At 35.1% G+C, this 27,390-nt stretch overlaps 1 protein-coding gene across 1 annotated transcript in view; it reads left to right on the forward strand.

The window, feature by feature from the left end:
* Window positions 1-27,390, forward strand: part of GPR158 (G protein-coupled receptor 158) — a 408,270-nt gene that overhangs the window by 198,025 nt on the left and 182,855 nt on the right. Inside the window, exon 3 of the mRNA XM_063101441.1 lies at window positions 23,195-23,297. Coding sequence (XP_062957511.1) covers window positions 23,195-23,297 — 103 coding nt within the window. The remainder of the gene's footprint in view (window positions 1-23,194; window positions 23,298-27,390) is intronic.

The following is a 27,390-nucleotide window of genomic DNA, read 5'->3' on the forward strand; positions in this document are numbered from 1 at the left end:
TGTCTCTTCGCTCTAGTGAAGAAGTGAAGAGACAGAGCTTCTGAAGAAGCTTTTTAGATTGATATAATCCCATTTGTCTATTTTTGCTTCTGTTGCCTGTGTTTTGAAGGTCTTCTCCATAGTCTTTGCACAGACCACTGTCTGGAAGCATTTCCCTTATGTTTTGTTCTAGTAATTTCATAGTCTTGGGTCTTACATGTAAGTTTTTAAAGCCATTTTGAGTTGATTTTTATATATAGTGAGAGGCAGAGGTCTAGTTTCATTCTTCTGCAAATGGATATCTAGTGATCGCTGAACTATTTATTAAAGAGATTGTCCTTTCCCCAATGAATGATTGTGTTGCCATTGTCAAAAATTAGTCAGCCATAAATACATAGCTTTATTTCTGGGTTCTCTATTCTATTCCACTGGTTTGTATATCCGGGGTTTTTGTTTGTTTTTGCTAGTGCCATGCTGTTTGGTTATTATAGCTTTGTAGTATACTTTGAAGTCCAGCAGTGTAATGCCTCCAGCTTGGTTCTTTTTGCTCAAGGTTGCTTTGGCTATTTGGGGTCTTTTGTGGTCAATATAAATTTTAGGACTGTTTTTTCCATTTCTGTGAAAAATGTCATTGATATTTTGATAGGGATTGCATTAAGTCTGTTGATCATTTTTGGTTGTATGGTTATTTGTCCAGTATTCACGCATTCAATTCATAAACATGGGATGTCTTACCATTTCTTTGTGTCCACTTCAACTTCTTTCATCAGTGTTTTATAGTTTTTATTGTAAATATCTTTTACTTTCTTGTTTAAATTTATTCCTAGGGTTTTTGTTTTGTTTTGTAGCCATTGTAGATAGGATTGCTTTCTTGATTTCTTTTTCAAGTTGCTCATTATTGGTATATAGAAATATGTCTGATTTATATATGTTTACTTTTATACAGCAACTTCATTGAATTTGTTTATCAATTCTAAGTTTTTCGGTGATGCCTTTAGGATTTTCTATATATAAGATCATGTCATCTTCAAATAGGGACAATTTGACTTCCTCCTTTCTAATTTGGATGCCTTTTAGTTTCTTCTCTTGCCTAATTGCTCTGGCCAATGCTTCCAGTACTATACTGAATAAGAGTGGATACAGTGGGCATTCTTGTCTCATTCCAGTTCTTAGAGGAAAAGCTCTCAGTTTTTCCCTGTTCAGTATGTAAGCTGCAGATTTGTCATGTATGGCCTTCATTGTGTTGAGGTGTTTTTCTTGTATACCTAATTTGTTAAGGGTTTTTATCATGAAAGGATGTTGAATTTTATCAAATGCTTGTCTGTGTCAGTTGAGTTGATGATGTATAGTATTTGGTCCTTCATTCTGTTGATGTGATGTATCACATTTTATTGCTTTGCATATGTTAAAGCATCCTTGCATCCTTGGGAGAAGTCCCATTTGATCTTTTTTTTTTTTTTTAATTAATTTATTTATTTTTTAAATTTTATTTTGTCGATATACATTGTGGCTGATTATTGCTCCCCATCACCAAAACCTCCCTCCCTTCTCCCTCCCCCCTCCCCCCCAACAATATCCTTTCTGTTTGCTTGTCGTATCAACTTCAAATAATTATGGTTGTTATATCTTCTTCCCCCCCCGGTTTGTGTGTGTGTGTGTGTGTGTGTGTGTGTGTGTGTGTGTGAATTTATATATTAATTTTTAGCTCCCACCAATAAGTGAGAACATGTGGTATTTCTCTTTCTGTGCCTGACTTGTTTCACTTAATATAATTCTCTCAAGGTCCATCCATGTTGTTGCAAATGGCAGTATTTCATTCGTTTTTATAGCTGAGTAGTATTCCATTGTGTAGATGTACCACATTTTCCGTATCCACTCATCTGATGATGGGCATTTGGGCTGGTTCCAACTCTTGGCTATTGTAAAGAGTGCTGCGATGAACATTGGGGAACAGGTATACCTTCGACTTGATGATTTCCATTCCTCTGGGTATATTCCCAACAGTGGGATAGCTGGGTCGTATGGTAGATCTATCTGCAATTGTTTGAGGAACCTCCATACCATTTTCCATAGAGGCTGCACCATTTTGCAGCCTCTATGGGGTTAGATGGTATCTCAATGTGGTTTTGATTTGCATTTCCCGGATGCTGAGTGATGTTGAGCATTTTTTCATATGTCTTTTGGCCATTTGTATATCTTCCTTAGAGAAATGCCTACTTAGCTCTTTTGCCCATTTTTTAATTGGGTTGCTTGTTTTCTTCTTGTAAAGTTGTTTGAGTTCCTTATATATTCTGGATATTAATCCTTTGTCAGATGTATATTTTGCAAATATTTTCTCCCACTCTGTTTGTTGTCTTTTAACTCTGTGAATTGTTTCTTTTGCTGTGCAGAAGCTTTTTAGTTTGATATAATCCCATTTGTTTATTTTTCCTTTGGTTGCCCGTGCTTTTGGGGTCGTATTCATGAAGTCTGTGCCCAGTCCTATTTCCTGAAGTGTTTCTCCTATGTTTTCGTTAAAAAGTTTTATTGTTTCAGGGTGTATATTTAAATCCTTAATCCATTTTGAGTTGATTTTAGTATACGGCGAGAGGTATGGATCTAGTTTCATTCTCGTGCATATGGATATCCAGTTATCCCAGCACCATTTGCTGAAGAGGCAGTCCCTTCGCCAGTGTATAGGCTTGGTGCCTTTGTCAAAGATCAGCTGGCAGTAAGTGTGTGGGTTGATTTCTGGATTCTCTATTCTATTCCATTGGTCAGTGTGTCTGTTTTTATGCCAGTACCATACTGTTTTGGTTATTATAGCTTTGTAGTATAGCTTAAAGTCAGGTAGTATTATGCCTTGATGAATGATATTTTTAACATTTTGCTGGAATTGGTTTGCTAGTATTTTGTTGAAAATTTTTGCATTTATTCTCATTGGGGATATTGGCCTATAGTTTTTGTTGTAGTTTCCTTAAGTGGTTTTGGAATCAAGAAAATGCTAGCCTCATAGGATAAGTTTGGAAGAATTTCATCCTCTTCAATTTTTTGGAAGAGTTTGAAAACAACTGGTATTAATTCTTCTTTAAATGTTTGGTAAAATTCAGTAGTGTAGCCATCAGGTTCTGGGCTTTTCTTTAATGGGGACTTTTTATTAGTGACTCGATCTTGTAACTCACAGTGGTCAGTTCAGGTATTCTCTTCTTCTTGGTTCAGTCTTATTTATTTATTTTTAGCTCCCACAAATAAGTGAGAACATGTGATATTTCTCTTCCTGTGCCTGACTTGTTTCACTTAATATAATTCTCTTTAGGTCCAACCATGTCATTGCAAATGGCAGAATTTCATTCTTTATTTATAGCTGAGTAGTATTCCATTGTGTAGATATACCACATTTTCCATATCCACTCATCTGATGATGGACATTAGGGCTGGTTCCAACTCTTGGCTATTGTAAAGAGTGCTGCGATGAACATTGGGGAACAGGTATACCTTCGACTTGATGATTTCCATTCCTCTGGGTATATTCCAGGAGTGGGATAGCTGGGTCATATGGTAGATCTATCTACAATTGTTTGAGGAACCTCCATACCATTTTCCATAGAGGCTGCACCATTTTGCAGTCCCACCAACAATGTATGAGAGTTCCTTTTCCTCTGCAACCTCACCAGCATTTATCGTTCAGAGTCTTGGATTTTAGCCATCCTAACGGGGCTGAGATGGTATCTCAGTGTGGTTTTGACTTGCATTTCCTGAATGCTGAGTGATGTTGAGCATTTTTTCATATGTCTGTTGGCCATTTGTATATCTTCCTTAGAGAAATGCCTACTTAGCTCTTTTGCCCATTTTTTAATTGGGTTGCTTGTTTTCTTCTTGTAAAGTTGTTTGAGCTCCTTGTATATTCTGGATATAAATCCTTGTCAGATTTATTTTTTGCAAATATTTTCTCCCACTCTGTTGGTTGTCTTTTAACTCTGTTAATTGTTTCTTTTGCTGTGCAGAAGCTTTTTAGTTTGATATAATCCATTTGTTTATTTTTCCTTTGGTTGCCTGTGCTTTTGGTGTCATATTCATGAAGTCTGAGCCCAGTCCTACTTCCTGAAGTGTTTCTCCTATTTTTTCTTTAAGAAGTTTTATTGTTTCAGGGTGTATATTTAATTATTTAATCCATTTTGAGTTGACTTTAGTGTATGGTGAAAGTTATAGGTCTAGTTTCATTCTCCTGCATATTGATATCCAGTTCTCTCAGCACCATTTGCTGAAGAGGCAGTCTCTTCCCCAGTGTATAGGCTTGGTGCCTTTGTCAAAGATCAGATGGCTGTAGGTGTGTGGGTTGATTTCTATATTCTCTATTATATTCCATTGATCAGTGTGTCTGTTTTTATTCCCGTACCATACTGTTTTGGTTATTATAGCTTTGTAGTTTAGTTTAAAGTCAGGTAGTGTTATGCCTCCAGCTTTGTTTTTTGGCTCAGCGTTGCTTTGGCTATGCGTGGTCTTTTGTTATTCCATATAAATGTCTGGATAGTTCTTTCTCTTTCTGAGAAAAGTGTCATTGGAATTTTGATGGGGATTGCATTGAATTTGTATATCACTTTGGGTAGTATGGACATTTTCACAATGTTAATTCTTCCAATCCAAGAGCATGGAATATCTTTCCATCTTCTTGTATCCTCTCTAATTTCTCTCAGCAGTGGTTTGTAGTTCTCATGATAGAGATTTTTCACCTCCTTGGTTCACTCAATTCGTAAGTATTTTATTTATTTGGTTGCTATTGTAAATGGGCAAGCTTTCTTGATTTCTCTTTCTGCATGTTCACTATTGGAAAATAGAAATGCTACTGATTTTTGCGTGTTGATTTTGTATCCTGCTACTTTGCTGAAATCCTTTATCAACTCCAAGAGTTTTTTTGTAGAGGCTTTAGGCTGTTCTATATATAGGATCATGCTATCTGCAAACAGGGACAGTTTGACTTCATCTTTTCCAATCTGGATGCCCTTTATTTCCTTCTCTTCTCTGATTGCTCTGGCTAGTACTTCCAACACTATGTTGAATAGGAGTGGTGAGAATGTTTTCTGTGTTTGTTGGTTCCTTAGGTTGTAGCCTTTTTGTTTGTTTGTTTGTTTTCTCTTCATGAATGCCATTTTTATTATACTAGTGAGTTTAGATTTTTCTTGGGTTTTTATGGCAGTGGTAGTTATTTTTCAGGAACCAAACCCAGTACTCCCTTGAGAATTTCTTGTAAGGTTGGTCGTGTGGTGGTGAACTCCCACAGTTTTTGTTTGTCTGAGAAATATACTATTTGCCCTTCATTTTGGAAGGATAGCCTTGCAGAGTAGAGTATTTTTGGCTGACAATCTCTGTCTTTTAGTATTTTGAATATATCATCCCATTCCTTTCTGGCTTTTAGGGTTTGTGATGAAAAGTCTGATGTTAGCCTGATTGGGGCTCCCTTATAGGTGATTTGACGCTTCTCTCTTGCAGCTTTTAAGATTCTCTCTTTGTCTTTGTGTTTTGCCAATTTGACTATAACATGTCTTGGAGAAGACCTTTTTGGCTTGAACACGTTTGTGGATCTTTGAGCTTCCTGAATCTGAAGATCTTTGACTTTTTCTATACCTGGGAAGTTTTCTGCCACTATTTTGTTGAATATGTTTTCAATGCAATCTCCTTTTTCTTCCCCTTCTGGAATACCTGTGACTTTGATATTTGAGCGCTTAAGGTTTTCTGATATCTCTCTCAGATTTTCTTCAATGCCTATTATTCTTTTTTCTTTTTTTGTCTGCCTGTGTTATTTCAAACAGCCCATCTTCAAGTTCAGAGTTTCTCTCTTCAACTTCCTCAAGCCTGCTGGTTAAACTCTCCGTTGTGTTTTTTATTTCACTGAATGAATTCTTCAGTTTGGCAAGCTCTGCTACATTCTTTTTCAGGGCATTGATTTCCTTGTACATTTCTTCTTTCAGGTCCTGTATACTTTTCCTTGTTTCATCATGTCGTCTAGCTGAGTTTTCTTGTTTCTCATTCAGTTTCCTTAGAATTATCACTTGAAATTCTTTGTCAGATATTTCAAGGGTTTCTTCTTCTATAGGATCTAGAGCTTGAGAGTTATTACCCTTTGGTGGTGTACTTTTTTGATTTTTTGTATTTCTGGTATCTTTTTTTTGATGTTTAGTCATTGTGGCAGGGGCTTTCACAGTCCACAGGTTTGACACTATTGTCTGACCTAGATGTTGCTGTGGTTGCCAATTTGGTATGGCTACCTCAGTGTCTGCTCAGTTGGCCACTAGTGCCTTGCGTGTGTGGTTGCCTTGGATCTAGGGCCTCTTCGGGGAGCCACCTCTCTGGTAAGCATGCACTCAGCTGGCCTGCTGGGTCATGGGGCGGTACTGCAGGGTGTGTGGTCTCTGCCGAGCTTCCACCTTCTCTGCTGGACCTCTCCCTGTTCTGTGCACACTGGGCCGGGCTGCTGGGATGTGCGGAGGCACCGCAGAGCGTGTGGTCTCTACGGAGCTTCTGCTTCCCCTGCTGGACGTCTCCTTGCTCTGTGCACCCTGGGCTGGGCTGGGAATGGAGCCAGGTGGCGACGTTGAAGCCTACCTGCTGGATCGAGTGGCAGCGGCCCCACAGGGTGTGTGGTCTCTACGGAGCTTCTGCCTCCCCTGCTGGACGTCTCTCTGCTCCATCTCTGCTCTGATCTTTATTATTTATTTCCTTCTACTAATTTTGGTTTTGGATTGTTCTTGCTTTTCTAGTTCCTTGAGATGCACCATTAAGTTGTTTTTTTGAAATCTTTTTTTTTTATGTAGGTGTTTATTACTATAAACTTCTCTTTTAATGCTGTGCTAGCTGTATCCCATAGATTTTGGCATATTGTGTTTCTGTTCTCATTTTTTTTTAAATTTAAATTACCTTCTTAATTTCCTCATTCACTTATTGGTCATTCCAAAGCACGTTGTTGTTTTTTTTTAATCTCCATTTATTTTTAAAGATTCAATAGTTCCTCTTGCTATTGATTTGTAGTTTTATTCCACTGTGGTCAGAGAAGATACTTGCTATGATTTCAGTTGATTTAAATTTGTTGAGACTGGTTTTGTGACCTAATGTGTGGTCAATTCTGGAGAATGTTCCATGTGGTGAGGAGAAGAATGTGTATTCTGCAGATGCTGGATGAAATGTTCTGTGTCTGTAAGGTCTATAGTGCAGTTTAAGTCCAATGCTTTTTTGTGTGTTTTTCTGTCTAGATTATCTGCCCAATAGTGAGAATGGGGTGTTGAAATTCTGGATTTTATCTCTCCCTTTAGATCATCATTTTCTAGTTTCCATAGGAATGACACCTGTCAAACTTGTTGCTACTAATTTGAAAGTATGGTCTTTTTTCTCCCCTATGGATTTATTTAAGATTTTCTTTTTCATTTGGTTTTCCAGTTTATCTATTATATGAATTTTTCCACTTTGGTCTATATAGTGCTGTTTGAATTGGGAGCTAGATATCTTTTTTTCTAATATTGTTTTGGTCTTCTCTCTTTATGTATCTCCAAATACATTTATATTATATCCCTCTATGTTTCATATGTCCCTTTTGCTCTTTTCTATATTTTATCTATTTTATTTTCAAGCCTCATTCTAGATATTTTCTGCTAATCTATCTTTTAGTTTGCTTATTCTTTTTTTTCTGGTGTCCTGTCTTTAGCTACAACTATCTATATAGTTCTTAATTCCACTTATTTCATCTTATTAGTTTTAGAGTATTCTTTTTCTTTAAAAAAATAGATTCTAGGTATCTGGAATCCTCTTTCTCTCTCTCTCTCTCTTTTTGTTTTATTGATTATAGTTATTTAAAATTCTGTGTCAGTAACTTGAGTACCTGGTCATTTGTGGGACTGTTTATGTTGTCTGTTCTGTTTTTTTCTTGGTGTGTTTGGTGATTTGAGAGTGAATGCGAGACATTGTATTGTTAGCATGGTTCTGGGTGCATTATCTTCTTCCAGAGAGGCTTTACCTTATCTCTGATAAGTAATTAGTTAGGCATATGTCACTGTAATCCAACCAGTGCTTGAGCTTTCTCAACAATGGACTATAGTCTATGAAAGGCTCAGACTACTTTTTGTTCACTCTTACTTCTAGGGGTCTTATTGAGAAGTTGGGTTGTTTACTAGGGCCCTTCATCCATGGAAGGTCCTAAATTCCAATTTGGTCTTAACATTGTGATGCTGGAAAAAAAATCAACTCTGTTTCTCTTCAGCTTCTGCTTAGCTTATAGCTTTTTTTTTCTAGGTAGCTTAAGAATTCAATAAGATTTTTGAGGATTAGTCTCATATCTTTGTACTTCTCTTCTCTCTGGAATTTTGTACCCTTGAGGCCTGAGTATTTTTGTAGCCCTAAATGTGATTTTTTTTCTTTCCTCAGGCCTGTGAGAATACCAAAACTTAGCTGGCTTTTCTACTTCTTACCAACTTATGTGTGTCTGGATTCTCAGTATTCCCCCAGTGGCTCATATCATGGAATACTCAGTTTGATACAGAAATAGGAAATGCAGAACTTTTATGTACTTCCCTTCTTTCTTGGATCTTGTTACCTCAATTTTGGCATCATGAGCAGCTTTCTGATGCCTCCACATAAGTTTTATTTATTTTTTTCTTTTTTTTCTTTTTTTTGTACCTTATCCAGATATTCTAGTTGGTTTTAGTGGGAACTTTAGCTTACTACAAGCTATAATGTCATAGCTAGAAACTAAAGTCAGTTTCCTTCCTTTCTTCCCTCGTTTCATTAATATTAATTGAGCATCTACTATGTACCAGGCACTGTTCTAATATTTGGGAACATTACAGTGAAGAAGTTTGTACCCACTATCCATCTTAAGAAATAGATTGTTACAAATACCTCAGAAACCTCCTGTGTTCTCCCCCTCATCCTATATCTATCTTCCCCACTAAAAGATAACTGTTATTTTGAATTTTGTTTTGATTACTTCTATTCATTATAGTTTCACATATCTATTTATCCTTAAAACTACTTTTTAAAGCTTTACATATTTCTGAGTTTAATAAAACTGAAATCATATTATATGTATTCTTCCACAACTCATGTTTTTTCTGGATATTTTCATTATATTTATCTAAATTGACATACATAATGTAGTTTATTCATTTTCTTTGCTTTTTAGTATTACATTTCTTAATATATTACAATTTTATGTGGTTTTCAGTCAACAGACATTTTGAATGTTTTAAAGTGCAGTTCCTTGGTTGTAAGGTCTATTCATCTTCAACTGTCTAAATAATGCCAAATCATTTTACAATGTGTGTGTACTAGAGACTTTAACTTTTTATTACTTTTAACTTTTATAATAAGAACTTATTTATGTAATCCATATGGAATTAAGAGTAATAATTAAAAAGAACAGTAAGATCGGTCTGGGTAATGTATAGCAAATGGATTGGAGGAATGCAAACTTGAGAAACCAGGTATGAAGCAGTTGTACTAATCCTATTGAGTGATGATGGAGGCTGTGGTTAGTATCATGACGATAGGGATGATGAAGAAAGGTACTGATTCTACATATATCTGGAAGGTAAAAGTGATAGAACTTGGAGGGTAAGGAAAAGTGAGAAGCTTCTAATCCACACTTCTGCAGTTAGCAACTACATAGATAGTCTTCACAACTGCGTCAAAGTTATAACATGACATAGAGTATAAATGTAGAGAAAGAATAAGTATAGAAGAGAGCACTGGGAACCCCAGTTGGTAAGATTGAGGTTGATTTGTTTGTTTGCTCAAAGGCATTTGAGGGAATTTTTTTCTCACGACTTTGATTCGCATTTCAAAATATTTTATTTAAATTAATCTTAAAGATATTATTCATATTAACTTCTGTTCTTAGTGTAGCATTTGGTGTTCTAAAAAAAATTTATTTTAGAAAAATGTCTAAAGATGGACTACTCAAAATTTCTCTGAGAGCCAGACTTTGTTCTTTGTTGCTGCAGCAAATGGAGTAAAATGAGGTTTAGTAAGAAAGAGCTAAAGTAAGTGAAGAATAAAAAGGAAGTACCTTTTTATTATGAACTGTTACCAAAGGGAGTATGGGAGTCAAAGGTAGAGCACAGATGCATCATAGTGAGTTTGTGGTTTAGTGGAGGGCAGTGTTCCATTTTTAAGAAGTGTTGAACATATTAAGAATCTATCAAGCCTCTGGGGCTATTTCTGTAGGAAGGTCTAGAAAATTGGGCTTGCTCACTCAGTAAGATGTAATTCTGACATTTTCCTGAGTCAGTTTTAGCCCCCACAAAGCATCCTGCTGTGTGTCAGTGTGAAGTCTGCAGACTTGTAATGTGTCTATGCCAGATGCTGTGTTGCTATCCTTTAGCCCTATTTTGTGAGAGCTGGTTCCACTGAATATAACAAGAACATTTCAAAAATTAATAATAGAAAACAGTTTCTTTTTTTATTTTAACTGTATCATGAAAGAAAACATCCTCCCCTCTGTCCTTCAACCCTGCTCCAGTTTATCATGCTTTTAAAACTGGGTTTTGACAGCTGCTGAATAATAGAGATAATGTAGTTTATTTTCTCCCTGGTGAAATACTGCATTATTTGTTATTCATGAATTCTTGTTTTCCTGAAAGATGGTTTGATGAAATATGTGGGTGATGTGTACCCTATCATTGCCTGGAGGCCTTTTAGATTTTGCTTTAATAAACTTGCAAATAGTTGTGGGGAAGAAACTACTGTATGTTAATGTAATTGACTTGTTTTAGTACCAGGTCCCCCAAAACCCACTCCCAAATTAGTAGATTCAACATTTTACAGTATTTCTTCACAAGTGGCAAAAAAGGAGTAAAGGATAAATAAAAGCTGCTGTACTTTTAAAATCTGGAAGACTCAGTTACTACATCTTGCCAGTGTCAAGCTTTTCATCTTTCTTTATTCCTCTATGGTGTTGCCATCTGCTTTTTGAATAAGGCTCAGTAAATGCAATACGGCAGGAAAATTTCTGGAATGAGAAGTTTTCAGTCAAAGTAGAGTAGAGCCTTGTATTTGCCACCATAGAGAAAAAGTGACAATCTGTACTGCCATAGAAACTCTTTTGTTACCATTGCTGGGCTTGCTCAATTTGGTTTGGGACTAAGTGTCTGCAGACCAGCCTCATGATTCACCTTAGACACAGAAGGGGTTTTGTTTTCATGAAATCCAGGTAGAGGACAGACACTTTACTCATATGCCCTGAAACAAAGATTTGTTTTGAAAGGTCTGAATTGAGAAACTCTGCATCGGGAAAGGAGAGGTTTATTTTCAAAATTTTTAATAGGTGTGGGGCTTAATTTCATTTCTTAAAATACATTTCATATATACATTTTTAAATTAACTACCTTTACTTATTTGAAGCTTAATGATTCAGCAAACTGATCCATCTGGAATACTACCTGAAACCAAGAAGAATCTAAAAGCAAAAGTCTTGGAATAATCAAAATATATTCCAAAGTGACCATGACTAGCATCTTCTTTTCATTTATGGAATACTGCTATGTACCCATACTTCCTAGAAAATAGTTCTTACTCTTTTCGGAGCCAGGCCCCTGGGGTTTAACACTGGTTCTGCCAGTTACTAGCTATGTGGCTTTGAGCAAGTTACTTCAGTAGTCTGTACCTTAATCTTCTCATCTTTAAAATGAAGATAATAATAGAGTTGATTCAGGATTGAGTTAATACTTGTGTAACACTTAAAACAGTGCCTGGCATCTGGTCAATACTCAGTAAATATTAGCTATTTATTATTTTATTTTCTCTTACTTTATTTTTTATTGTCTCATATACTATTGCTTTGTATGCTTGGTGATCTAATTTCACATCTACAGGCAATTATAACCATAATTTAGAAGGGGAAAAGATACGTGTAGAGAGGTAAATTCATATTTTAGGATTAAAAAATGACAGCTGGTACCTCAAAATAAAGAAGGAAAAAATGAAAACTAAGCATAAGAACTCAAAAATTACAGCAATCTCAGCTATTTAATGTTTGAGAAAATAGCCATAATCCTTCAGTAGCTCCAGAGGGTATTAGTGTTTTTTTTTTTTTTAGCTCAATTCAGTACCTATTGTTCAAAGTAATGATTATGACTCAGAAGAAAACATCAAATTCTGTTCATGGTGTTAAGTTGAGAGAAGGCAGAAAATGTTTTACATTTTAGGAAGATTCTAAAACGAAATAAAACGACAAAAAAGCACTTAAAGGTGATTTTCTAGAGAATTTTGAATTACATAAACTTTATTATATTTGCTTTTTTTTACCTCCTCTTTTCAGTTCAAATTAGTTTTTCTTCAGAATTATATGTAAATGTGGTTCTTAGGCACAAGCATTATTTCTGTTAAATGTCAAACAAGGCATTTAAACAATGTTAAATATACATCTTTGAGGAAGAAAGACTACTTTGCTGTAAACTCTTTAAAATTTTTTAATTGTGGTAAAAAAAAAAGCATAAAATTTAGCCACATTCACGTTGTGTAACAAATGTCGAAAAATTTTTCATCTTGCAAAACTGAAACTTGATGTGTGTTGAATGTCTCCCCCAAAGTCACTGAAGCTTAATTCCCATTGTAACAGTGTTAAGAGGGTAAGAAAATCAACCTATGGGAGTGTTGAAAGGTGGGGCTTTTACGAAGTGATTGGATTGTGATTGTGATGATTATGCCCTTGTGAATGGATTAATCTATTTGTGAGTAATTGGTTAATGGTTAATGTCAGCAAAGTGGCACTCATGGCTTTATAAGGACAGCAAGATTGCCTGTATCACCATGGGACCTTATAGAGTGTTCCCACCCAGAAGAAGGCCCTCACCAGATGTGCCCCCTCCTAGACCATGGACTTCCCAGCTTCTGAAACTGTAAGAAATACATTTTGCTTCTTTATAAATTACCCAGTTTTAGGTATTCTGTTGTAAGTGACAAAATGAACAAATACAAAATTCTATACCCATTGAACAACTTTCCATTTCCCCTTTATTCTGTCCCCTGCAACCACCATTCTACTTTGTATTTCTATGAATTTAACTGCTTTAGATACCACATATAAGTAGAATTATACAATATGTGTCTTTCTGTGACTGGCTTATTTCACCTAACATAATGTCCTTAAGATTCATCTATGTTGTAGCATATGATAGGATTCCCTTCCTTTTTACGTCTGAATAGTATTCTTTTATTTCTATATACCACTTGTTGTTTATCCATTTACCTGTCGATGGACATTTGGATTACTTGCACCTTTAGGCTATTGTGAATAGTGCTGCTATTTACATAGGTGTGCAAATATCTCTTCCAGATCCTGCTTTCAAATCTCTTAGATATATACCCAGCAATGGGATTGCTGTTCTATTTTTAATTTGTTGAAGAACCTCCATACTGTTTTCCATAGTGACCCTACCATTTTATATTTTCATCAACAGTGCACAAGGGTTACACTTTCTCCACATCCTCAAAAACATTATTATTTTGTATTTTTTGGTAGTGGCCATCCTAATAGGGGTGGAGTGATACCTCATTGTGGTCTGGATTTGAAATTTCTCTAGTGATTAGTGATGTCGAACATCTTTCCATCTGTTTGTTGACTATTTGTATATCTTTTTGAAGAAATGTCTATTTAAGTCCTTTGCCCATTTTTTAATCAGATTATTTGTTTGTGTTTTTGTCATCAAGTTTTAGAATTCTTTATATATTCTGCATATTAGAACATTATCAAATATATGTTTTGCAAATATTTTCTCCCATTTCGTAGATGCCTTTCATTCTGATGATTGCTTTCTTTGATGCACAGAAGTTTTTAAGTTTGATGTAGTCTGATTTTTCTATTTTTCACTTTGTCGGCTATGGTGTTGGTGTTATATCTGAGAAATTATTCCCAAATCCAATGTTAGGAAGTTTTTTCTGTATTATTTTTTGGGGGGGATTTTTATAGTTTTAGGCATTATGTTTAGGTCTTAAAAATTTTTGAGTTAAGTTTTACATATGGTGTTAGGTAAAGGTCAACTCCATTCTTTTGTTTGTGGATATCCAGTTTTTCCAATATCATTTGTTGAAGAGACTGTCCTGTCCCTATTGAGTAGTGTTGGCATCCTTATCAAAGATCATTTGACCATTACATGTGAGGCTGTATTTCTGGGCTCTATTCTATTCCATTGGTTTTTCTGTCTCTCTTTATGCCAATATCACACTGTTTTAATTACTGTAGCTTTGTAATATGTTTTGAAATGAGGAAGCATGATGCCTCCAACTTTGTTCTTCTCTTTTAAGATTGTTTTGGCTATTGAGGTCCTTTAGATTCCATATGAATTTTGGAATATTTTTCTATTTCTGAAAAACTGCTATGGAAGTTTTGATAGGGATTGCATCAAATCTGTAGATTGTTTTAGGTGGTATGGACAGACATTTTAACAATACTACATCTTCCAATCCAGTGATTCAATGAATCCTGGATGTCATTTCATTTATTTGTATCTAATTTATTTAGCAATATTTTGTAGTTTTCAGTTTATAATTCTTTCACCCCATTGGTTAATTTTATTCCTGTTTATTTTATTCTTTTTGATGTTATTGTAAATAGGATTTATTTTTTATATATTTTTATTTTAAAATTTAATTGTACATATTTGTGGGGTACGGTGTGTTGTTTCAATACATGCATATACTGCACAATGATTCACTTAGGGTAGATAGCATATTTGTGCCTTGAACATTTATTTTTCCTTTGTGGTGATTACAGTCAACATCCTCTTTTTTAGCAATTTAGAAGTATACAATAGAGTAATATTTGCTCTAGTTGGCCTAGAACACCATAAATTATTCTTCCTGTCTACCTGGAGCTCTATACCTGTTAATCTCCCATTTCCCCTCCCCCCTCCTGCCTTCATCCCTTCCCAGTCTCTGGTAATCATTATTCTACTCTCTACATCTGTGATAAATGAGAACCACTTTAAAAAAAAAATTCCACGTATGTGCATGATCATGCGGTATTTGTCTTTCTGTGCCTGACTTACTTAATATGATGGTCTCCATCCAGTTTTATTTATGTTGCTGTGAATGACAGAATTCCATTTTTTTTAATAGCTGAGTGGTATGCCTTTGTGTGTATATATACATATAATAGTTTTATTTCCACCCATTCATTGATGGGCATTTAGGTTGATTCTTTCACTGGGCCATTGTGAATAGTTTGCAATGAACATGGGAGTGCAGGTGACTGATATATTTATTTCACTTCCTTTGGACATATACCCATGTATTAGTCTGTTTCTGTCAATTGTAATAGAATACCTGAAACTGGGTAATTTATAAAGAAATGACATTTATTTCTTACAGTTTTGGATGCTGGGAAGTCCAAAGTCCCACAAACACATCTGGCAAGAGTCTTGTTCTTGGTGGTGACTCTCCACAGCAACACAGGGTATGATGTGGTGAGAAGGGGCTGAGCAAGTGTAAACTTACTTTCTCACTGCTCTTCATATAAAGTCATCAGAACCATGCCCATTCCTCCAGAAATGGAGCAATCCACTCATAAGGACCTAGTCCTCACAATCTAATCACCTATAAAAGGCCCCATCTTTCAAATAACATAATTAGATTTCCCATCCTCTCAGCACTGTTACAATGGAGATTAAGTTTCCAATACATGAACCTTTAGGGGACACATTAAACCCATAGCAACCCAGTAGTGGGATTGCTGCGTCATAAGGTAGTTCTATTCTTAGTCTGAGGAAACTCCATGCTGGTTTTCACAATGGCTGTACTAGTTTACATTCCCATAAACAATGTAGGAGCATCCCCTTTTCTCCACATCCTTGCCAGAATTTGTTATTTTCTTTCCTTTCAGTAATAGTGATTCTGACTAGAGTGAGATGATATATCACAGTGGTTTCAATTTTCATTTCCCTGATGATTAGTGATATTGAGCATTTTTTCATGTGCCTGTTAGCCATTTGTATGTTGTCTTTTGAGAAATGTCTGTTCAGGTCCTTTGCCCATTTTTTAATTGGATTATTTGGGGTTTTTGCTGTTGAGTTGTTTTAGTTCCTTAAATATTCTGGATATCAGCCCCTTGTCTGATGTGTAGTTTGTAAACGTTTTCTCCCATTCTGTAGGTTGTCTCTTCACTTTGTTGCTTGAGTCCTTTGCTGTGCAGAAGCTTTTTAGTTTGATGTAGCCCCATTTGTGTATTTTTGCTTTAGTTGTGTGGGCCTCTCACTCAAAAACGTGCTGCCCGCTGTCATTTCATGTAGTGTTTTTCCTGTGTTTTCTTCTAATGGTTGCATAGTTTCCAGTCTTAAGTTTAATCCATTTTGATTTGATTTTTGTGGATGGTGAGAGATAGGGGTCTACTTTCAATCTTCTGTGTGTAGATATCCAGTTTTTCCCAGCACCATTTATTGAAGAGGCTGTTTTTTCCTCCAGTGTATATTTTTGGCACCTTTGTTGAAAATCAATTGGCTGTAAATATGTGGGTTTATTTCTGGACTCTCTATTCTGTCCCATTGGTCTATTTGTCTGTTTTTAAGCCCCTAACATGCTGTTTTGGTTACTATCACTTTATAATGTATTTTGAACTCAGGTAGTATGATGACTCCAACTTTCTTTGTTTAAGATTACTTTTGCTATTTTTTTCCATCCCTTTGCTTTCAGTTGATATGTGTCTTTTACAGGTAAAGTGAGTTTCTTGGAGGTGGCATATTGTTGGTTCTTGTTTTATAATCCATTCAATCACTCTATGTCTTTTAATTGGGAATTTAATCCATTTATATTTAGAATTATTGATATATATATAAGGACTCATTATTGCTGTATTGTTACTTTTTTTCTATTTGTTTTGTAGATCCTTTTTTTGCTGTTTTTTGGTTTGTTTATTTTTTCCTGGTCATAGTCCTTTGTGCTTAAATGGTTTTCTCTAGTAGTATATTTTAATTTTTTGTTATTTATTTTTAGTATGTCTACTACAGATTTTTGTGTTATGGTTACCATGTGGCTTACAAAAAACATGTTATAATTATAACAGATTATTTTAAACTAATAACAACTTAACTTTGATCACTAAGAAAAAAGAAAAAAAACAAAGCCAACTCTACATTTTGATATCATTCCCCGAATGGGATTGTTTTGAAAATTTCCTTTCAAATTATTCATTTTTAGCATAGAGAAATAACCAGTTTTGTAGTGTCAATTTTGTATCCTGCAACTTTGCTAGATACATTTATTAGTTTTAATGGTTTTTTTGTATGTGTGGAATTTTACAGCTTTTACATATAAGATTATGTCATCTGCAAACAGAGATAATTTTGCTTTTTTCTTTCCTCTTTGGATGTCTCTTTTAGTTCTTTTTCTTGACTAATTGCCCTGGCTAGGACTTCCAGTATCATGTTAAATAGAAGTGGTGAGAGTAAGATGCATTTTAGCTTGTAAGTGAGCTTAAGGGTAAAACTTTCAGGTTTTCACCATTGAGTATGATGTTAGCTGTGGGATTTTCATATATGTTTTAATATGTTGAGAGAATTTCCTTCTATTCTTAGTAACTGTTTTTAATCATGAAAGGGTGTTGAATTTTATCCAATACTTTTTTTGCATCCCTTGAGATGATAATGTGGTTTTTTTCCTTCATTCTGTTGATGTGGTGTACTATGCCAATTGATTTTTATATGTTGAACCATCCTTGCATTCTAGGAATAAATCCCACTTGTTCATGGTGTATAATCCTTTTATTTTGCTGTCAAATTTGGTTTCTTAGTATGTTGTTGAGGATTTTGCATCAATATTTATCAGAAATATTTGTCTATTGTTTTCATTTTCAGAATTTTTGTCTGACTGTGGTACCAGGGTAATGCTGGCCTCATAAAATGATTTGGAAGTATTTCCTCCTTTTCAATTTTTGGGAAGAGTTTGAAGAGGTTTGGTATTAATTCTTCTTTAAATGTTTAGCAGAATTCTCCAGTGAAGCTGTCTGGTTCTGGGTACTTTTTGTGGGGAGGTTTGTGACTACTGATTTAATATCCTTACCTGGTATTGGTCATTGAGATTTTTTATTTCTTCATGCTTCAATCTTGGTAGGTTTCACATTTCTAGGAATCTATCCATTTTACTCTAAAATTTTGACCTCCATCTCTTGCCCATCTGAATCCAGTCTGCTCCTAGAAACCTAGATTTGATTCGGGGTTCTCAAGAGCTCTCTTTAGTAAATCTCTGTTGATGGCTTGGTAAGGTTCATCAAAGAGAGCATTCAATATTGTAAGCAGCTGTCTCACTCAGAGGTGTACTATAACAATATAAAAACATCAGTGTTTATCAAAGGCTACTCATGGAACAGTTACCCTCATGCAGGAAGAAGTGCTGCTTTTTCTATTTCCACTCTCTTTGACTTCAATGAAGACAAGGTAGGAGGGTTTAGATTTGAATATTTAAAATTAATATCATGAATATGTAAAGTGACTATCTTAAATGAATGTTATAGTAAAATTCTGAAGATTTTTTTTTGTATTAAGTGAGGATACATGTTTATAATCTAAATCCCTAAGGAGAAAAAATTATAAAAAGCAACTCCTTAGTTTGAATAGGGTAAATATTAGTTGTGTAGTCACCATACTTACAAGGATTTTTCTTAAACTAGATGACTAAACTAATTTCCTAATCTTGAAATTTTAGTTGGGAGGTAATAGGGATGAAGTGGGTAGGGGATGGTGGTGGTGGATGGAGCAAGACAGTAGGTAAGTTGATTGCAAATTTATAATCTCAAGAGAAAAATAAGTGAAAGTCACTGAATACTCCAAGGCAAGCATATGTAAACAATAGCACATTAGTTTCCTTGCACACATCACTGTCTTAGAGGTGCAGTGAGTACAGCAGGATGATACACTTTTGTTGATTTTAACTGACTGAAAGTTCTTTTCTTTTTTTAGTGCATGAGATAATTTAAGAATAGAACAAAAAGTTTGAGGTAACTAATAATTCATGTTACTTTGTTTTTGGAAATAAATTAGAAAGCATGTTTTTTAGGTTCGAGGGACTTTTTTATTTTGCAACTTTTTAAAAACTTTCATTTTTCTGTTAGCTCTGGAGTTAGTTTGTAGCAGACAGATGCTTTAGTTCTGATAAACTTTCAAATCTGCCCTAAGCATTAAAAATTCCCTGCTGAGTCACTCTTGTTGTGCTGAGTCATATCATCAGGAAATTAGTGCTGTTTTAATGAATAGCATTAACCTCCAAATTCCAGTGGGGCAAAATATTTAAAGTACTCTAATGTATTCTTAGAATCTAAAACTTAGTTTACCTGGATAAATCTTTGCACTATTTATGTTTAATAAGCCCACAACAAATTCCATATATTATGTTCGTAGCATCATGATGTAGTTAATGAAGTGAAGATACCCCACTGAATTGCCTTTCACTGTATCCTTTGGTTCTTCCTTTATGCCTAACTTTTTAGTACTTGAGAGGCTTCCTTTATGCCTAACTTTTTAGTACTTGAGAATCTCAAGTCTCACCACTTGGACCTAATTCCTTGAGAGCATGTTTAGAGGTTTTAGCAGAGGAGTGCAGGTGCTCATGTACCTTTGACTGAAGAATGCCCTCTATCGGGAAAAGTTTCCCTCTTTGACTTTCTAAGCAGCTTTAGGAAGGACACACATGGAACAGTGAAGGAGGAAGAGGACACCTGCCGAATCAGCAGATCAGCTGAATCAACCCTGGCAATCAATGGAGTGACATATGTTGCAGGCTGATTACTCTCATATCTTTAGACTTATTTTCTTAACTGCCTGCAGGCACCCCCTTAGTGATTTAGTTTTACCTCATCTCATGGCTTTATCTATCATCTTTATGCAAATATCTCCCAAATTATACAGCCCAGACATCTTTCCTAATCTCCATACTAGTTTATCACACTGTCTATTTGAGATCTTTGGGAATTATTATTTATTTATTAAATTATTTATTTATTTTTAAATTATTTTTAAATTATTATTTTTATTGTAAAGTAGTTGATTGTACATATCTGTGGGGTACAGAGTTGAATATCAATACATGTGTACAATATGTGATACACAAATCAGGATAATTAGTATATTCAACAATATACAATGTCATTGATTTTCATGGTCCTCTACCTTTACCAATTCCTCCCTGCCTCCCCGCCCTCTTTTCCACCTCTGGTAACCTCATTTCTCCTTTCAAAAGTTCAAATTATTTTTGTGATTGTTCTTTCTTTCTTTCTTTTTATTTATACGTTTATTTTTTAGCTCCCACTTATGTGTGAGGACATGCAGTATTTCTCTTTCTGTGTCTTATTTCACTTAACATGATTTTCTCTAAGTTCATCCATGTGGCTGCAAATGGCAACATTTCATTCTTTTTTATGGCAGAATAGTATTCAATTGTGTATATATACCACATTTTTCCTTATACAGTTGTCTGATGATGGGCATTTAGGTTGTTTCCAACTTTTGGTTATTGTAAATATAGCTGCAATAAACATGCGGGTGCAGGTGACATGATGATTTCCATTCTTTGGGGTATATATCCCATGGCGATTCTACCTGTAATTGTTTGAGGATCCTCCATACCATTTTCCATATTGGTTTCACCAATATACAGTCCCACCAACAGTGTAGGTGGGTTCCCCTTTTCTGTACCCTAGCCAGCATTTGTTGTTCTCTGTCTTTTTGATAATAGCCAGTCTAATTGGGTGAGATGATTTCTTACTGTAGTTTTGATTGGCATTTCCCTGATATTAAGCATTTTTTCATGTGTCTGTTGGCCATTTGTATATCTTCCTTTGAGAAACGCCTATTCAGCTCCTTTGCCCATTTTTAAATCAGGTCATTTGTTTTTTACTGTTAAGTTCTCTCCTTCTGCAAGTTCAATGTATTATATTGTTGTGATTGTTTCTTTTTTCTTATTTATTCACGTATTTTTTAGCTCCCACTTATGAGTGAGGACATGTAGTATTTCTCCTTCTGTGCCTAGCTTATTTTACTTAATTTTTTAAATGCTTATCCATGCTATTCTGAACAGCAGAATTTTATTTCTTTTTCTGGCTGGGTAGTATTCCATTGTGTATAAATACCACATTTGTTATACAGTCAACAGGTTGGTTTAATACCCTGGCTACTGTAAATAAGGGTGCAGTAAACTTGGGAATGCAGGTATCCCTTTGACATGATGATTTCTATTTCTTTGGGTATGTACCCAGCAATGGGATAGCAGGATCATATGGTAGTTCTATCTGTAGTTGTTTGAGAAACTTCCATACTAATTCCCGTGATGGCTGTACTAATTTACCGTCCCACCAACAGAGTATAAAGATTCCCTTTTCTCCAAATCCTGGCCAGTATTTGTTATTCCCTTTTTGATAATAGCCACTCTAAATGGGGTGAGATGATATCTTAATGTAGTTTTGATTTGCATCTCCCTGATGTTTAGTGATGTTTAGCATTTTTTCACATACCTGTTGGCCATTTGTATGTCTTCCTTTGAAAAATGTCTATTCAGCTCCTTTGCTCATATATGTCCTGGATATTAGTCCCTTGTCAGATGTATAGTTTGCAAATATTTTCTCCCATTCATAGGTTGTCCTTCAGTTCTGCTGATTGTTTCCTTTGCTGTGCAGAAGCTTTTTGGTTTGATATAATCCCATTTGTTTATTTTTCCTTTTGTTGCCTGTTCTTTTGAGGTCTCATTCATAAAGTCTTTGCCCAGCCCTACATCCTGAAGGGTTTTCCCTGTGTTTTCCTTTAGGAGTTTTATAGTGCCAGGTCTTATATTTAAGTCTTTAATCCATTTTGAGTCGATTTTGGTACATGGCAAGAAGTGGTGGTCTAGTTTCATTTTTTCTACACATGGATATCCAGTTTTCCCAGCACCATGTATTGAAGAGGCTGTCCTTTCCCCGAAGTTCTTGGCAACTTTGTTGAAAATCAGTTGGCTGTAAAAACGTGGATTGGTTTCTGAGTTCTCTATTTTGTTCCATTGGTCTATGTGTCTATTTTAATGCTGGTACAATGCGATTTTGGTTAGATTTGTAGTGTAATTTGAAGTTGGATAGTGTAATGTCTCTGGCTTTATTTTTTTTTTTTTTTGCTCAGGATTGCTTTGGCTATTTGGGATCTATTATTGTTTCATATGAATGTTGAGATTTTTTTTTCTGTTTCTGTGAAGAATATCATTGGGATTCTGATGGTGATTACATTGAATCTGTAGATCACTTTGGGTAGTATGGACATTTTCATGATGTTAGTTTTTAAAACTCTATCAGAAGAATATCTTTAGCTGTTAAATCTACTAGGTTCTAATTTTCTCTAATAGTTTATAATGACAAGAAGGTGAAGTGTTGAGATCTTGGTAGACAAACGTAAGAAAAGAAATTTCAGTGTTGATTGGATTCTTGAAGCACCCTTTTTTTACTGATGTGTTGTTCATAGTTTAACAGAAGTTATTCCTTGCTTATGTAATTCAATAAACTGAAAATGTAGTATGTTAGGCTGAAATTGCTTGGGGTAAGTGATATCCTTGAAAGTAGCCAAAATTAAGTTTTTGGGAGATATCTGTTGTCTGTTGGTGTGACATATTTGGAAAGTTGATCATTATTTTTCTTCTTTTTATGTATATATAGAACATTTATCTATGAAACAGATTTTACGTAAAGAGCCCTTGGGATTATTAATTCATTTTTATTTTTCTCTTCCAAATTTGTATTTTAAAATTTACTTGTTATTCCATCAGTTTGTGTTATTTTGATCAAAGGAGGAATGAATATTTAATTCATGAAAGCAATTTTCACGTTTTAAATTCTGTGTATCTATCTGTCAACCTACCTACCTACCTTTTCTTTGATATAAATATTTACTATGGAATCACTTTTGAAATATTCTTATAGGCTTTGGAAATATTTCTTAAAGCAATAAGATGATATGTGAGGCGTTAAAAACAAAAACTATGTCTAGTAATTACTTCTTGTGGCAACTGAATGAGTTAAAGATGTGTGGCAACTGTGGCTGTAATGGCATATATTTAGACAGGAAGCTCAATTTGCTATTTCTGAAAAAATGTCTGTTGGCAAACAAACCTAAAATAAAAGTTCAAAAAAGAGATATTTTATTTCTGGAAAATATGTTACTTCTCTCATCATTTGCAATGATGGATATTTATGAGTCTTTATACTATGAAATAAACTATGATCCACTATATTGCTGTCTTTTCTTTTTCATAGTGTATGCCAATTAAAGGCCTAGGATTCGTACTTGGAGCTTATCAGTGCATTTGTAAAGCAGGATTCTATCGTCCTCGAGTCTTGTCATTGAACAACTTTCAGAGTAAGTGCCTTTTATTTCTGTACATATATATGTATACATGTATACCATTATTAATCATTCTTTTTCCTTTTTGGAGTTATATGGTTAAATCCCCACTGGTTTGGCATTATCACTTAAGGAATTTCAATTTGGTTTGTCATGTCCAATGTACCACATAAAGCATGCTTATTTGGGGCCATATTTTAGTTTTCAATACATTTTAAAAGCCTGAAAATATTGTAGATACTGGGTAAGACCAATTGGGATTTAGTTATTGAGAGGTATTGCTGCAGAAAGTTCCTAAAACTAATTTTGCCAGTTTGTTTATTTTGTTTATCAGTTTTTTATATGTTAGTTTCCTATGCTTCATAAAAAGTTATCACAAAGTAGGCAGTTTAGAGCAATGTAAATTTATCACCATATAATTTCTATTGGTCAGATTTCTAGTTATGACTTAGCTGGGTCCTCTGCTCAGAGTCTCACCAGGCAAAAATCAAGGTGTTACCTGGGTTGTGATCTTCTCTGAGGCTCAGGGTCTTCTTCCAAGATCTTTCAGATTGTTGGAAGAATTGAGTTCCTTCCAATTGTAGGCCTGAGGTCCACATTTTCTGGCTACATGTCAGACTTTTGACTCTCTTAGCTCTAAAAGTTGCCTTTAAGGCCTAGGCATGTAATGCTCTCACCACATGGCTGCTTACTTCTTCAAAGCTACCAGGAGAATCCCCCCAGCCTGCTAAGACAGAGTCTTATATGACAAAATGTAATCATGGAGTGACCATCCCATCACTTTGCCAAATAATGTAACCTAACCAAAAAAGAGAATATCCCATTATAATTACAGTTTCATGCACATTCAAAAGGAGGTGATTCTGTAGGACTTATATTCCAGAATCTAAATTTGGTCATCTGTTTATGTTATTTCTACTCCAGAAAATGTCAATGTTACAATTAGAATATTGAAGATTTCTTTTTTTTTTTAGAAATAAAGAGAAATTTTATTTTATTTATTTATTTTTAAAAGAATGATTTTTATTGACATAAACAGCAAAATCAAATATAAACCTATATACTATGTATGTAAGAAAAACAAACTTTTTAAAATTATTCTCAATACTTTACTTTTTTTAAATTTTAATTTATCAATATACAGTATAGTTGATTTTCATGTACCTTTACCAATTCCTTCTTTCCCCACTTCCTCTCCCCCCTTCCCCACATCAACATCATATCTGTTCACTTGTCTTAACAAGTTCAGAAATTGTTGTGTCTTCTTCTCCCCTTCCCCCATTTATTTGCTTGCATATTTATTTATTTTTATCTCCCACAAATGAGTGAGAACATGTGGTATTTCTCTTTCTGTGCCTGGCTTATTTCACTTAATATAATTTTTTCTAAGTCTATCCATGTTGCTGTGAATGGTAGTATTTCATGTTTTTTATAGCAGAGTAGTATTCCATTGTGTAGATTTATCACATTTTTCTTATCCACTCATCTGATGATGGGCATTTAGGCTGGTTCCAACTCTTGGCTATTGTAAACAGTGATGCAACAAATATGGGAGTACAGCTACACCTTTGACATAATGATTTCCATTCTCCTGGGTATATACCCAGCAGTGGAATAGCTGGGTCATATGGTAGATCTATCTGTAATTGTTTGAGGAACCTCCACACCATTTTCCATAAAGGCTGCACCATTTTGCAGTCCCACCAACAGTGTAGGAGGGTTCGTTTTTCTCTGCAACCTTGCCAGCATATTGAAGAATTAACATTGTAAAAATGTTCATACTACCCAAAGTGATCTACAGAGTCAATGCAATCCCCATCAAAATTCCAATGACATTTTCTCAGAAATGGAAAAAACAATCCTAACATTCATATGTAATAACAAAAGACCATGAAGAGCCAAAGCAATACTGAGCAAACAAAATAAAGCTGGAGGCATAACACTACCTGACTTTAAACTATACTACAAAGCTATAGTAACCAAAACAGCATGACACTGGCATAAAAACAAACACACAGACCAATGGAACAGAATAGAGAATCCAGAAATCAAATACCTACAGCTATCTGATCTTCAACAGTAGCACCAAGTCTACACACTTGGGAAGAGACTGCCTCTTCAGCAAATGGTTCTGGGAAAATTGGACATACATATGTAGCAGAATGAAACTAGACACATACCGCTCACCATACACCAAAATCAACTCAAAATGGATTAAAGAATTAAATATATGTCCTGAAACAATAAAACTCCTTAAAGAAAACATAGGGGAGACACTCCAGGAAGTAGGACGGGGTACAGACTTTATGAAAATGACCCCAAAAGTGCAGGCAACCAAAGGAAAATTAAACAAATGAGATTATATCAAACTAAAAAGCTTCTGCACAGCAAAAGAAACAATTAACAGAGTGAAAAGATAACCAACAGAGTGGGAGAAAATATTTGCAAAATATACATCTAACAAATGATTAATATCCAGAATATACAAGGAACTCAAACAACGTAACAGAAAAAATAAACAAGTAACCCAATTAAAAAATGGGCAAAGGAGCTGAATAAGCATTTCTCAAAAAAGATATGCAAATGGCCAACAGACACATGAAAAAATGCTCAACATCACTCAGCATCACTCAAAGCACTTTGAGATACCATCTCACTCCAGTTAGGATGGCTAATATACAAAAGAATATCGAGTGTTATTTTATCTCTAGAGAATGCAGCATTGCCACATTGGCTTTTAGCCAGCTATTGCATATAATATCTAAGAAGAAAGAGTGTAATGGATAAGGGGGTGGTTTCATGAGAAGTTAGGGTTTGGGGTCACTGAAACTGGCATACAGGTCTCTTTCAGGTAATTATCCATAAATTTTTGCCAGCCCTACTATTGGTCTGTATAGGAATTTGCATCTCTAGCAGGAAGAGTTCAAAGGGTACATTGAGACTGAGGCTTGCATGTCTTCTTCTGAGAATTTTGGTAGACATTTATAGATTTCTAGTTTTTTTTATCTGTCTCTTAGAAAACACTATTCTCAGTCTTGAGATTGTTTACATTTAACTTCTGGGTTCTGGAGGTGAAGAACATTTTACTCTCCTCAGTCATTTATGTCAGGGGTCAGCCATTGTTCAAAGTAATAGTTGTTGTAAGTAGAATTCTAAGATGGCCTCCCAGATTCTGCTTCCACATGCACTGTATAATCCCCTCCCCTAAATGTGGATAGGATCTGTGAATACAATGGGATAGTCACTCCGTTGCTTAGGGTATGTTACGAAAGATGATGGTATAATCATCCTTGTGATTACATTGTATTATCTGACTCTATCATAGCAGACTGGAGATAGTGAGAGAGAGATTGTTTTGCTGGCATTGAAGATACCTAGTTGTGAAAGGACCATGTGGTTAGAACCTGAGGGTGGCTTCTAAGAGCTGACAGCAAACCATACTGACAACCAGCAAGAAAACAGGGACCTCAATTCTATAATTACAAGAAACCAAATTCTTCCAACAGCCTGAATATACTTGGAACAGGACCCTGAGCTCCAGATGAAAATGCAGCCTAACCAAAATCTTGATTTTAGCCTGGTGAGACCCTCAGCAGAGAACCCAGTTACACTGTGTCCAGACTTTTTAATCAACAGGAGCTGGGATATAATAAATAGATATTTTAAGCCCCTAAATTTCCAGTAATTTAATATGCAACAATAGGAAACATACAGTAGCAATGCTGATAATATATTTTCAAGAGTGGTTATACTTTTCCATGTGTGTGTGTTTGTCTGTGTGTGTGTGTGTGTGTGTGTGTGTGTGTATCAGACCATGGTGACATTAGAGCTACTTTGGCATTTTTCACATTTATGGTCCAGTCATAACATATGATTCAACACTGAAGGATTAAGGGAATAGGTTTTAGCTTATGTTCTGTGAAGGTATTTTGTATCTGGTTTACCCACATTTGTTCTCAGCTCCCACTGTGTGACTGAAATAAAACATCTAAATATTGTAGAACCAGAGAATGACTATACCATTTGCTTATAACACCACCAGGAGAAACTGGTTAACCTTTAACAACTTATCTTTATTTAATTTGCACACTCCTACTTACTTCCTTAT

This window comes from Cynocephalus volans, chromosome 6 (assembly GCF_027409185.1).
Source record: "Cynocephalus volans isolate mCynVol1 chromosome 6, mCynVol1.pri, whole genome shotgun sequence".
Classification (NCBI taxonomy): Eukaryota; Metazoa; Chordata; class Mammalia; order Dermoptera; family Cynocephalidae; genus Cynocephalus; species Cynocephalus volans.